Source organism: Camelina sativa, chromosome 19, assembly GCF_000633955.1.
Source record: "Camelina sativa cultivar DH55 chromosome 19, Cs, whole genome shotgun sequence".
Taxonomy (NCBI): domain Eukaryota; kingdom Viridiplantae; phylum Streptophyta; class Magnoliopsida; order Brassicales; family Brassicaceae; genus Camelina; species Camelina sativa.
This window is the reverse complement of record NC_025703.1, coordinates 22,226,893-22,241,102: the sequence shown is the minus strand read 5'-3', so window position 1 is coordinate 22,241,102 and position 14,210 is coordinate 22,226,893. Positions and strand designations below refer to the sequence as shown.

Genomic DNA, 14,210 nt, shown 5'->3' with positions numbered 1-14,210 from the left:
CTTCCTTCTAGTAAATCATTTATGTCTTTTTTTACTTCTGGTTCCATTTAGTCTGTGATGATTACTGAATATTTACCTTTTGGTTTAAGTGTACGCAAACAGATAACAAAGACAACCCATTTGGACTTGGATCACTTGTGGAGACACTAAAGAAAAGAAAAAGGACAGAGAGTTATGCGAGCGCTTGTTCATCAACTCTTGTGGAACTTCAAGATCAACTTCGGCGCAAGATTTCTGAACACGAGACTGAGAATGCACGACGTGATCATGAAAACGAGAGTCTCAAGCTGAGATGAAGAAACTTTTCCTCTTCATGAAAGAAAAAAATCCTGAGTTCGAAGTTTTTATGGTTTCTCCTCCGGAATCATCCACACCTGCAGCCACCCATCCAGCTACCGCGCCTGCAACCATTGTACAACCCACCATTGTAGGCACCACACTAGGCACCACACCAGCCTCCAGTCCAGCTGCCAATTCCCCTTCCTCTAATACTGCTTCCAACTAATGATGAACTTCCAATTCTCCTTTTTTTTTTAATGAACTTGCTTTTGAATACTGTTTGTTGACTGTTTAGGATGATCTTTTTGTTTTGGATGATAAGTTTCCATGATTAGTACTTTAAATCATCATTCCTTTTGAGTAATATCATTACAAAATCCGAAATTAATTAGATTTAGGATTTTTAAACCGTGACTAATATGTGACCAAACCAATTCAAAAATGTGACTATTTTGTGACCAAACCAAATAAAAAAATGTGACTATTTTGTGACGAACCCAATTCAAAAAATGTGACCACTTCATGACTAATCCAAATTACAAAATTGTCGCTAAACCCAGACTCTTAAATTAGTCCCAAAACCGTCGTAAGCATAGGACTGTTTTATACAGTCACAAAAATGTCCCCAAATAGAATTCGTTGCAGTTTAGTCGGAAATGTGCAACTACCACAACGCGTCACATATACGTTACTAATATACAACTATATTATAGAGTCTGAAATCCGTTGCAAATAAGCCACCTTGTTGCGACCAACATATTTTGCGACCAGTTTTTAGCGACCATCATAAGAGGTCGCGAAGGAGTCTCAAAACCATTATTTGCGATTATTGAGCGATGATTATTGGAGTCGCAAATGGCCTGTTTTCTTGTAGTGAAAAAAATATCCTATAATTGAGGAGAAATTCTATAATAAATGTGAAAAGAAATACTCTAATAGTTTTAAGAAACTAAGGAAATTTAAGAAAGTCTAAACCATGCAAAAAAGATAGAAGTTATAGTTTCTATAACTTTCTAATTTCTATTAAGAAATCAACTATCACATTGTTCAACTAAAGAAATAATCCACTCTAGTTATACATAATATAAGGCATTTATTTATGAGATGGTTTTCTTATTTTTCCTTTCCCACTTGGCGATCTTGATAGAAATATCTTTACACAAAAACACAGAAAATCGATTTTCAAAGCAAACACATGAGATTATATAGTGGTACGTGAACTGAAGTGTTATCGTGTCTGAAGGGGAAACAATGGTTCAACATCTGACCACAATGAAGATGATGATGCATCGTTGGATTGATACGTTGGAGCAGTAACAGCTACATTGTTCCACGGTTGTACCTCTATATTAACTTGCACGACTTCTTCCTCTTTTTCTTCCTCATTTTCTCTAACATACTCATGTGACTGCATATCTCCAGAAGACGAGCGAATATTCTCTAACTCCATGGACACTTCTCTCATGCTTGGTCGCTTTCTCCCCTTCAGATTCAAACATTTCTTTGCAATTTTTGCAGCTGCAGTCACTTGATTCAACTTGCAGCCATCTTTGATTCGTGGGTCGATGATGTCAAAGAGTGTATTATGTTTCATTGCATGAATGAAATAAGTTGCAAGTGTCCTGTTTTCTTGAGATCGCAGAAACGAAACAGATTTTTCACCTGTAATGAGCTCCACGAGCACCACTCCAAAGCTATAGACATCACTTTTATCTGTGAATTGGCTAGACTGAAAGTACTCTGGATCCACATGTCCCACTGTACCTGAAACTACCGTCGTCAAGTGGGTGTGGTCCACCGTTACTGATCTTGAAGTTCCAAAATCAGATACCTTGGCTCGATATTTTTCATCCAACATTATGTTTGTAGACTTGACGTCTCTGTGATAGATTGGCGACGATGCAGCCGAGTGCAAGTATGAAAGAGCTCCTGCTATATCTACAGCAATGCGGAGGCGCACTACCCAAGTAGTTAGTGTGTCATTCTCCAATTCATCATGAAGATGTTCAAAAAGGTTACCATTAGGAATAAACTCGTAGACGAGAACAGGGACATCTGTCTCAAGACAACAACCCAAGAGTTTAACGATGTTTCTGTGGTTGATCTGGGAAAGAATGACAACCTCATTGATGAACTCTTCCAACTTATCTTCGTCCACGGCTTTGGACTTCTTCACTGCTACAATTCTACCATCGACAAGCATCCCTTTATAGACAGTACCTTGACCACCTTGACCAAGTATTCTATTTAAGCTAAAATTTTCGGTAGCTTTTTCTAATTCTCTCGAACTGAATACTTTTGTCTTCTCGACGTTACCTTCCGTTGTAGTCAATTGTTGTTGCAAGAGTAGACCCCCATTACGCTTGAAGAATGTCTTCTTTTGCCTTAACCTCTTCTGCTTTCTAATTAATTTGTATAACCAATATATTCCAACAATAAAAACCAATGAGCCAAAACTCGAACCAATTCCTGCAAATCGACAAAAAAAAAATGTAAAATTGTTGGTTTAAGCTTGAAGATAACTTGAGAAGGAAGACATCCTAATCCTAATCGAGTCATGGTTCAAGAGATAAGGATCAAATGTGTTTAGGAGTTGTCTAAACATAGATGTTTTTTAATAGGATTATGATTGGTGTTTTAGTATAAATAAAGTATGACATAAGGCATGAATTTCAGGAGAACAAGACAGAGCTTTAGGTTTTGAGAGATCTTCCTAAAAATAAATAAAAGAGATTCTTTTAGTTCTTGTGTTCTTAAATCTTAAAGTGTTTCTTTGATTCAAATTCTATAAAACTAACATACTTTTTTACCTATAGCAAGTGGCCGAGTTTACCATTTATAGAAACTTTAAATGGATGCGAGGGTATTTGAGATAGAATATTTGCATGACATACCTATAGCAAGTGGCCGATGATTTTTGTGATTTTTGTTTACACAACTAAAGTATCCCGGCAAATTGACACACGTGGAACCCATACAGTGTTTTTGATTTCCATGAGTATCTTTTTCGAGACATTCATTAATATCTGTTTCTCAAAATATAAATTAAGAAATTGGAATCAGACAATGATCCTACTGGTTTATCCTGATCGTGGTCATAAAAGAGTTCAATGAAAAGTATATAAACTTTAAACGCAATTTCATACCTTTGCATCCGCCTCCACCCGGAAGGTATGGGTTGCCTTCGTAATTGTCATTGCATAAGCATCTTGCATAGCTTAGATAGGCATTATAGTCGCAAAAACAACTTGCTCCGTAAAATGCAACTGAGACGTTGTTCCTTAAATTACGTCTGTACATTTCAAAACTTTGGCATCCTAAAGAGTTTACATACGAACTATTCGATGTATGGATGAACCATCCTAGCTTAACTGTGGAATATCGTTTAGCATGAAGTCGTTTTGGATCAGATCCATTTAGCGAAGAGTATGCCTCGTCTGTTAAGAAGGCAACTTTGCACCCTAACGTTGACGAGTTGCTATCAATTCTCACACCAACATTTTGTCGAATTCGAGCAGGGATGTTTGCCAGGCAGCAGCCAACGCCATTGCAGCTTTCTTCATCGATAATGCTTTTTCCACGGCAACTAGTATACCTATCATCTTCGCAACTGAGCACCGCAAGATAATCTTCTGCGGCTGAACGATTTTCTGGGGCGCAAATAGACTTGCATCCCACCATGTTTGGCTCGACATTCGTCAATGATGCCGTGTTGTTGCAACCAGACGCTATCAATGTATTACTTTGGCTAACGTAAAAAGGAGTACCCGTCAAATTCAAAAGGGATCCAAGCTCTTTTTCGTCGCTCGAGCATCCCTTTGAAGTTATTGGGTTTCTTATGCGAACTGACGCTTGTTCCCTGGAACCATAACTCATCGATCCGCTTGGAAGAGAGATATCCACAACTTCCTTGCCAATTACGGAAAGAAAAGGGACGACCTTCCCTGGAATAAAGGTGGACTTAACACATTCGATTCCGTACGAGTGCTCAAGATAGCAACCCATTCCGATTCCAAATGGGTACGGGATGTTGATTCCTCCACATTTCCTAAGACAAGAGCTGGAAACTGTGAGATCTGCAGAACCAATGATCAATAAAAGTAGCAGAGAGAGGAGAACCAAAAGAGAACAGCTACTATTTGAGCTCATTTTTTTTTATCTGTTCAAGATATTTTTTTCTTTTGTAAAAATGCGAACAGCCTTTGTAAGAGATTTTATAAGGGAAAAACTGCTTTCATTTGAACAGAGCAAGCAACAAGTCTCCATTATTGATTCTTCTTTGTAACGAGGTCTTGCGTTTACTTGGAAAAATACAGCAGTTAGTTTACATCATTGAATTTTCTTTGTAACAAAGACTTGCGTTTACTTGGATACAACAGCCCAAGTCTTTGGTTTTCCTTATCTTACCATTAATTTTTCAATAGTGTCATTTTGACACATTGCACGCAAACCTTATTTCCACTTCATCCTCTCCAAGTGACATACCTGTAAAATCTAATCGCCGCGACGGCGTCAATTGTTTTTTTTTAACTTGTTTTCCAGTGAATATTCAAGTCCAATACAACTTATTTCGTTAACTAAATGATAGATCTAAAATATATTATACTATTCCATGTCAAAAAGACAAAATTTATCATTTTTTTTCGTATTTCCGATTTTGACTCTGATCTAGTTGAAATCGCGGCGGAGCATTACTGCGGAGCGCTTAATCGGTGCCTAAGTGGTCTCTATGGCTGCATTATTGAATAGGACTACATACTAATCCGTGCTATGAGTTTTTTTTTTTTGTAAATTAGTTTTTTTTCTTTCTAATGTAACTATAGAAGTATGAGCGGTGGGAAAAAGATCATTTAATTCCTCAAGTTTACATTGATACAAACCACTTGAATGTTTTTAAAGAATCACTTATAATCATATGTTAGATGTCATGAAACATGCGCTAAATCAAGAGATTAAAGAAACGTTGAATCCTATGCCATCAACACGAGTGGCGGCGCCTCAGGAGAAGACATCAACACAACAACAGGTGGTGCTGGAGACAGTGATTTCAAAGTTAGACCTGTAGTTGCTTGTAATTTTGGAGCAACCTAATAACATGGCGGCGAATGAAGAGTTCCCAAAAATCTCTTTTGAAACAGAACTGTTATAACATGAAGAATATATATTAATCAGATTAAGGGCAATGCTCAAAGTTGACCTCAGAAAAGCCTTCCATTTTTGCATATGGGGTTTCGTCTTTTCCACGCTCAAGTCATTGAACATTCTAGAAAAGTTTAGTAACTGGCTTAGTCAATATATCACCACACCCTCTTTCGCAATCTTTGTAAATATTAGCTCAGGTGGTTTTTCTAGAAGCACAAAAAAATATAAGACAAAGTGACCCATTCTTTCTTTATGATATGATTTTCCAAAAGAATCGACGTTCTAAAAAAGGTACACTGATAATCCTCGATCTCGGGTGGCTCGGGAAGTTTGATGATAAGGCATCAGATGAACTCGAAAAATCTTATGCTACAAAATTTCTTAATACAAAGCAACAAAGCAAGACAGTGGAAATTTAGATAAAAATTTCACGGAGACAAATAACAAGGTATGAGATATATCTCGAAGATCCTTGTGTCCTAGCCAACAAATGGTAATATCAAGTGCGGCGAAATTACTTGATATACCGAAAACTTTTTGATGTAACCCACCAAAAAGAAAGAACTAATTTCCAAGGAACAAATGAGTTTTTCACTCTCAAAATATATATAAAAAAAAGATTGATTGATCTCCCCCTCCAATGAGATTACATATGTTTATATAAAAAGATACGAAACTTGGTAACAAAATTGAATATTAATTATTTTTGAAAATTGAAAGATAATAAAGAAGTAAATTGAATGACTCTTGGCCTACAAATGACTTTTGAGCTTCTATTTTCGTCATTCCTTTTGGTCTCATCATTTGGGTTCATCTTGGACTTCCACAATATAAACTGCTCCCACTTGACGTCTATAGAATGAACTGCATACTCTTGGATTCAATAAAATAGAATAGTCTGTTCTCTTGACTTCCTTAAGATAGAATAGACTGCTCTCTTGACGCATATAGAATAGACTTCTTTCTTGACATCCATAAAATATATTCGACCATTTGCAAAGTGAACTTTCCTTGATAAGCATCATTCTCAAAAATCCTTATGCTTTCCTTGACCATAATATATTGAATTAGCTCGACAAATGCCTCCTTTTTCCTCTTAGCCATAGCTCTCTCCACTCCAACAGATCCAATCATCGCATCCATTTGATCTTCCTTGATGCCTCCCATTATCATAGCACCTTATCTCTTTTGGTTGATGTGGAAGTGTTTTTAAGGTTGTTGAAATCCAGACTTGAGGCAGGTTATATTCACTATCACCCAAAACCCTCTAAACTTGGCATTTCACACCTCGTGTTTGTAGCTGATTTAACGATTTTCCTTGATGGAGGCAGTTTTTCATTTCATGGTATAAATGAAGCTTTATATGACTTCACTAGCCGGCCAGGCTTGCAAATGAACATAGATTAAGTAGAAACATGTAATGGCAAGTTATGATTTTCCAATTGGTTCTCTACCAATTATGTATTTGGGGCTGCCTCTAATACTCAGGAAATTGAGAATATCAAAATATGATGCATCTCTAGAAAAAATATCCAAAAGGTCAATGAAAAGAAGATGAAATCCATAGAAAAACATAGGGTTTCTTTTCTTTTCTTTTTAATGCGGAAAGAAAATAACCCATGGACAAATGATCAACGCTGTGATACCATGATACAAGTTGGAGGAAACTTTAGAAGTGAAATAGTTTCTCTCAATTTATTCATTAGACTTTAGGCTTATTTATACAAAGTCTCAAACTTGATTAACAAGTTCATTACATATATGATAATGCTAAACTTCCTAAACATAATATTAACATCTATCATAATCTTCTAGATTCTTCTAGAATAATATTTTCATGAATTTTATATATCAGGTTGGTCATCTCGACCGTCGATCTCAGTCTGTCTTTGGTTCTCCAACTCCCAATACAACAAATTTAGGGCTTGGGTAGTCAAAACTGTATCTTTTGCTGGAAGGATCCAATTGATATGATTAATATAATCTCTGAGATAATAAATTTCTAGATTTTCACTTTTAGGTTGTGAAGATTGAAGCCTTGTAATTGATATTCTTGTGGTCAAGTAATATAGACAGCCCCGGTTCTATGGGTGTGCGGACGGTGCACTAGCACAGGGTCTCATCACTTCTAGTCAAAATTTGAAGGCATTTTAGGGTCAATTACTGTATTTTTAAATTTACAAAATACAGCATATAATTGTTATTTTTTTAAAATGACATAGGGCACAAAATTTTGTTGAGCCGGGCCTGAATATAGATATGGGGAAAGGGGCTAAAGTTGCATGGTCTGTAGTCTGCTTACCTAAACAAGAAGAAGGTGTTGGATTGAGAAGAACAAGTATTAACACAGTCTAATCCCACACAGACAAATGTTCACGTATTGGTACAAAGACATAAATTCCATTTAAATTATTTAAAATTAAAGTAAATCACCTCATAGCATTAATTATCAAACTACATATTCAAATCATCGGAATAGAATATTATCAGAACAAAATGTCATCAGATCAAAATAATAACATTAGAACAGAACGACCAGGTATTCAGCAATACAACGTCGGAATGGTACAACCCCATCATTAGTCGACCCAAACAATATACTAACAAAATGTATATACATAATATACTCGATAGGAATGTTCACCTCTCAATCTAAGAGTATCCTCATCGGTTATAATAGTGAGAGAATTTTGAAACAGTAGACAAATATAAATAAATGAATAAAAATTTAGTGGGTAAACAATAGAAACCCATGGTCTAAAATATATCTGCAAAGACATAAAAATTGTTGGAAAGACACAAAATCTATATTGTTTCTATTTAGTACTTATTTTTGTTTTTAAAGACATCTATATTTTGATTACCGATTAAGATGCTTTAACAAGGTGATAGGGAAATACAGTCCACAACATTAACTGGCCTCAAAACCACTAACATAATACAGAATACCAGAATACATAAAGCTAGCTAAATTAGAATAGTAACTTCTAAAACATTATACAATTATATAATATTTATTTTGTTTCCTAATAACCGTCATTTTAATACTTTCACACAAATTAAAAAAATATATTAAAATATTTCTTATACTTTTTAAATTTAAGTTGACGTTTGATATTTTTGAATGCTCTAAATTTAAAATTGAAATTTATGCTTAATTTTATATTGAAAATCTAAAATAACACTTATTTAAAAATAAAAATCATGGTAGAATAACACTGTTGTGCAACAAAGGTAATAACTAATAAGGGAGTTAGAACTCACATGCAAAAGATTTTTAGACCAAACGAGTAGTCAAATTCTACACACGTCCCAAACCACCAATAAATTCAACCGAGGACCAGAAAATTATAAAGACACGATGTTCCTTTATTTTTAGGGAATATTGTCGAAATAGACATTATTTGACAAGGAGTTTCGGATTTCGGCACTTTGTACAGTTAAACCTGAAGATGCAGTACTTGAACAAGTGGATGAACTATTTTAAAAGAACAGAGCACATATATAAGAATAGAGTATCAAGATATCTATGTCAACTATTAGCAAGGAAGGATCCAGAAACAGAGGCTTCACGAAGGCTTAGAAGGCACTTAGTGCTTCTAGAAGATCAAAGAGCTTCATGTTTACAATAGGAATGTAAACATGAAAAAAGAGGAAATTTATCTAAACTTAAAAAAAAAATTGTCCAAATTCATATTAGTAATAGAATAGACATTTTGCTTATTAAAAGCATAGGCTTAGTTCTATAAATAGGGTACGAAGGCTGATTGTAAGCTTCAGCACAAACAAGAGAGAGTTTACCTAGCTACTAAGTTTAAGTCTTTAAGAAAGAAAAGAGCTAAGAACTTAGAGAGAGCTTGAGGTTTCTTTAGGGTTCTAAGATTTGTGATATTATCTTAGAAAGAGAGTTTTGAGAGAATAGGAAATTGTTTAGAACAAATTTGTAATCAAAAGAGAGTTTAAAGAAACCTTTATTCCATTGTTTTAAAGTAATCCAGATCAATAGTTATCACACTTTCAATTGGTATCAGAGCGGCACTTGTTCGAAATACTACATGTGGAATACTGCGGACAAGATGGAAAGCTACGGAGATCTGATCAAAAACAATAAGGTCATCTTAGATGATGGAAACTATGGGTTTTGGAAGTCGAGGATCAAATCCATAATAAGAGATATTGACCGTCTTGCTTGGAAGATTGTTCTAAAAAAGTGGGAGGAACTGACGATCAAGGAAGAAACAGGCAAACGAATACCAAAACCTGAGACGGACTGGACGAATGAAGAACAAAAGAGATCAAAGTACAATTCTAGATCGTTAAGTGCTATCCATTGTAGTGTTGGCAGAAAACAGTTCAGATTGATTCATGGATGTGAAACCGCTAAAGAAGCATGAGATATCCTTCAAATTCATTATGAAGGTACCACGAAATTGCAAATTTCAAGAAAAGATATGCTGGCTTCTAGATTTGAGAATCTAAGGAGGGAGGACCATGAATCAATTTCAGACTTTAGTTCAAAGTTAAGCACTCTAGGACAAGAAGCAATAACTCTAGGTAAAAAATATAAGGATCAGAAGCTAGTCAAGAAGTTTCTAAGATGTCTTCCCTCAAGATTAATGGCATACAAGAGAACCCTCACTGTATCTCACAATATAGACAGTCTCAGTTATGCCGAGGTGGTTGGAATGCTGCAAGCACACGAGATGGAGGTTAACGGGGTTACGAAACCGAAAGGGGTAGCATTAATAGTGAGGAAGATGTTGTGAGTTTAGTGGTGAGAAGATTTGATCGAGCATTAAGAAGGATATAATAGGGTTACGGACAAAGGAAGACCGGTTCACTAAAAAACTAGTGAAGACAAGAAAGCTGATATGCAGTGTCATGAATGTAAAAGGTTTGGACATTTAATACGTGAGTGTCCAACAATCAAGTTATGAGAGGCAAAGTGCAAAATTTGCAGAGGTTCAGGTCACAGACATGATGAGTGTGTGAATAATCCTAAAGCCAAGAAGGAAAAGTCTATGATAAGCATTGAGGATGAATCAGATGATAACATTAGTAATGACGAAGAGTTCATAAATCTAGTGGCTATGGTGGGGATTACTGAATTTGAGAACGGTGACCAGATGACCAATTTGACAACTAAGCTCAGAAACAATTTCAACAATGCAAATCAGCAAAGAAACAAAGAAGGAGAACAACGGCTTAACGAGAATCAGCATAGAAACATGGGAAGAGGAATCTTAAGGGTAGACAACAATCATGCTGTTGTTAATGAAAGTTCAAGTTCTGATGAAGAGGAAGCTGTGGAGGATGAAATTGAGCAAAGAAATGGACAAAATAATCATGATTACCGCGTAAAGGCTGACATTCCATTGTTCTATGGAACTATGGGTGTTGAAGATTTTCTAGATTGGCAAATAAGCGTTGATAGGTTCTTGGAAGTCATGGGTGTCCCTGAAAACAAGCAAGTTAAGATGTTGGCAATTAGGCTGAAGAGTACTGCTGCTGTGTGGTAGGATAAACTTGTTATTCAGAGGCAAAAACAAAGAAAGGGACCAGTCAAGACATAGAGGCGGATGATACAGTTCATAATGGACAGGTTCTTACCGGAGGACTATGAACAGATTCTCTATAAGATATATATTGAATATTTTCAAGGAAAAAGGACAGTGAGAGAGTATACAACAGAGTTTCTGCGATTTTCTGAGCGTAATGATCTTGGAGAGACAGAAAATCAGAAAGTGGCAAGATACATCAGTGGGTTAAAGAGTTCTATTCAAGAGACGATGGGTTTACAAAGTGTATGGACTGTGCAAGAGGCTTCTAGTCTAGCTTTGAAAGCTGAGTTAATTGAGAAATCTCCTCGCAATTTCACTTCCTTCAGAAGATATTCACCTCAGAATAATTCTGAATTAATAGGAGATAAGGAGAAGAGTGCAATAACAAAGGATACTAACCTTGGGAACAAAGGAGCTGGAAGTTCTAGTAATGATTCTAATAATGCTCAGCAGAATAAAGCACCAATCCAGAAGCAAAGTAACACTTATGTAAGACCATCCATTGAAAAGTGTTTCCGCTGTCAAGGAAAAGGTCACAAATCAAAAGTTTGTCCGAGTAGGAGAACTACAAATTTGCTAGAGGAGGAAGAAGAAAATGAAGAAGAGGATGAATACGCAGGTGTTGAATTTGCTGAAGAAGAGTCGAATGAGATGATAAACATCGTACTTGAAAGGGTCTTATTATCATCTGAGGAAGAAGGACAGCAAAAAAAAACTGTTCATAACAAGGTGTTCAATTAACAACAAAGTCCGCAACTTGATTGTGGATAATGGTAGCACAGAAAACCTAGTTTCTCATAAACTGGTTGAATATTTGAAGTTACTCACGATGCCACTTGAGAAGCCATATGCATTAGGATGGGTGAGTAAAGGCTCTTGATATCGAGTAACACTGTCTTCTAAGGTTCTGATCTCCATTGGAAAACATTACAAAGAAGAGGTATTATGTGATGTTCTTGACATGGATGTGATAACTCTCTAATTTACATGTTTTAGACACCCTTTTTCATCTATGTTTTGCATTATATATACTCTAACCTTAGCATTTTTAGGTCCTTAACCTTAGGAATTTGCATTTAGGCCATTTAGGGTGCCTCATTGTTGCATTTGTGCATTTTGGAAGAAAACAGGTGCTTTGGAGCCCAAAAAGGGGAAGAATGAAGTAAAACCCGAACATTTACCCGAAGGAGTGATCGTGCGAGAAGAACAGTCCGAACCTTGATCCAACCGAAGAGGATCCGAGCGCAGGAAGAACAACCCGAAACACTATCCGAGCATCCACACGACCCGAACCTCGCACAGCCTCGAGCAGACCTTCGGGCAGAACTGAGCAGCTAGGTCAAAGGGGTTTCCATATATAAACCCCTTCCTTTTTCTCGCCCTAACAAGCCAAAAACACTCACGAATAGAGGTGTCAAACGGGCCGGTCCGCGTCCATCTGGGCCATCCGCGGCGGGCAATTCTCTATCTTCTGGACCGCAACGGCCCGGTCCGCTAAGCCCGCGGACATAAAAATTATGTCCAAGCCCGCCACGCTAAGCCCAGCGGGTTAGCGGGCTGGCCCGCGGGCCTAAATAATATAGTAAAAAAATAAAATAAAATTAATAAATAATAATTTTAAAAATAATTTTAAACAAAATTAATATTTATATTGATTTTATAGATGTTTTTGTGTTTTTACATTAAATTTATTTGTGTTATCACATACTTTTAAAAGATATATATTTAAAATTATATAAAATAATTATGTATCTATATTAAATACTAGGCCTGTAAAAAAGCTCGCCTTGCAGGCCTAGCCCAAACGGATTGCGGGTTTTAGCGGGTTATGCCCGCGGGTTGGCGGGTCGGTCTTTAAATATTTAATAAAAATAAATATTTAATATAGATATATAATTATTTTACAAATTTTTCTGAGAGCGAGAGCTTCTAAGAGAGAGAGAGCGTGATTTACACATTTTTCTTGCTTTGTTAGGATTTGATTTTTACTTCTTTTGCTACTCTTCCAGTTTCGATTCTGTATTCTATCACTTTTATCTTATTTTTAATTTAATGCAACTTTCATTTGTTTGTGTTTTTATGCTTTTCACCATGAGATCTGAGTAGTGAATCAAGATTTCTAAGGATGGGATAGGCGAGTATGTGTTCTTGATCGATTAGGATGTCTTAGCTTGATTTTTTATTTTATAAAACTTTCTAGATTGGTATACTTAATGCTATTTTCAGACCTAGAGGTTGAGATTAGATCTAAGGTGTTTTGCAATCTCTTGTTATTCAATCAAGAATTTATAAAAGTCATATCAAATCCACTTTTATTCAAACTTAACACTTTCTTTTCTAAAATTACTAAAATCTGATTTTGAGAGATTTTGGATACCTTTATACTTGAAAAAACTGCAATGAACAAATCTCATCTCTAGAGATGTTATTTTGAAGGATTCTTAAAAAAACCGAAAAAAGACCCAGACTCCCAGTTATATTTTTCTTATCGTCAAAAAGATAATAATCTTCTTTTCATATTGTAACACCCGCGAACTGAAATCCCGGTTTGGGGATTGCGTCGGTCGATGCAGAAGGTGTATCAGTCGATGCATGTTCAGTTTTCTGCGTTTTGACTTAAGTGAAACGCTGCGTTTTGGGCAAAGGGAAGAGGAAAACCCTTAAGTCGATTCTTTTGTCCCATTAGTCGACTTTGGCCATTTTTGAGAGAAACAAAGGAGAGAAAGAGTGTTCTTGGTGTTCTTGGTGATTTTTGTGGGTTTGTGGCGTTTCCTGGTGAGATCTGAGGCTTAGAACGTTGTAGGAACTTGCTAGAAGTGTTTTATTGCTTGTTTGAGGTTCAGATTCTTCTGTGGCAAAGGTAAGTGCAGGACCATGGCTTATCTAAGCTAGAGCTTCTCTGATCTGCTTGTTTATGTGTTGTTAGGCTTGTTAGATGGTTATTTGGGATGTTAAGAAGCTTTCTTATGGCTTGGGATCGAGTTTTGTAGTTGTAGGAACAAAGATCCGGCGAGAAGCTTCAGGGAACACGATGCTCGGCATGATGCATTGGTCGATGCACTTTGTGCGTCGGCCGATGCAAGTGCGAGGACGGTGCGTAAAACCTAGGGTTTTCGTGTTATCTCGAACATGCGTCGGTCGATGCAGTGCGAGTGTCGGTCGATACAAGTATAACTTGCATCGGTCGATGCATCCCTTGTGTCGGTCGATGCATCCCCATGTGGTGTC

At 36.4% G+C, this 14,210-nt stretch overlaps 1 protein-coding gene across 1 annotated transcript; it reads right to left on the bottom strand.

Moving 5' to 3' along the window:
* Positions 1,376-4,442, bottom strand: LOC104766929 (wall-associated receptor kinase-like 10). The gene is made up of 3 exons (XM_010490901.1): positions 3,426-4,442; positions 3,174-3,305; positions 1,376-2,748 (listed from the first exon to the last, which is right to left on the bottom strand). The coding sequence occupies exons 1-3, from the start codon at positions 4,426-4,428 to the stop codon at positions 1,508-1,510; spliced, it is 2,376 nt and encodes a 791-aa protein (XP_010489203.1). The 5' UTR covers positions 4,429-4,442; the 3' UTR covers positions 1,376-1,507.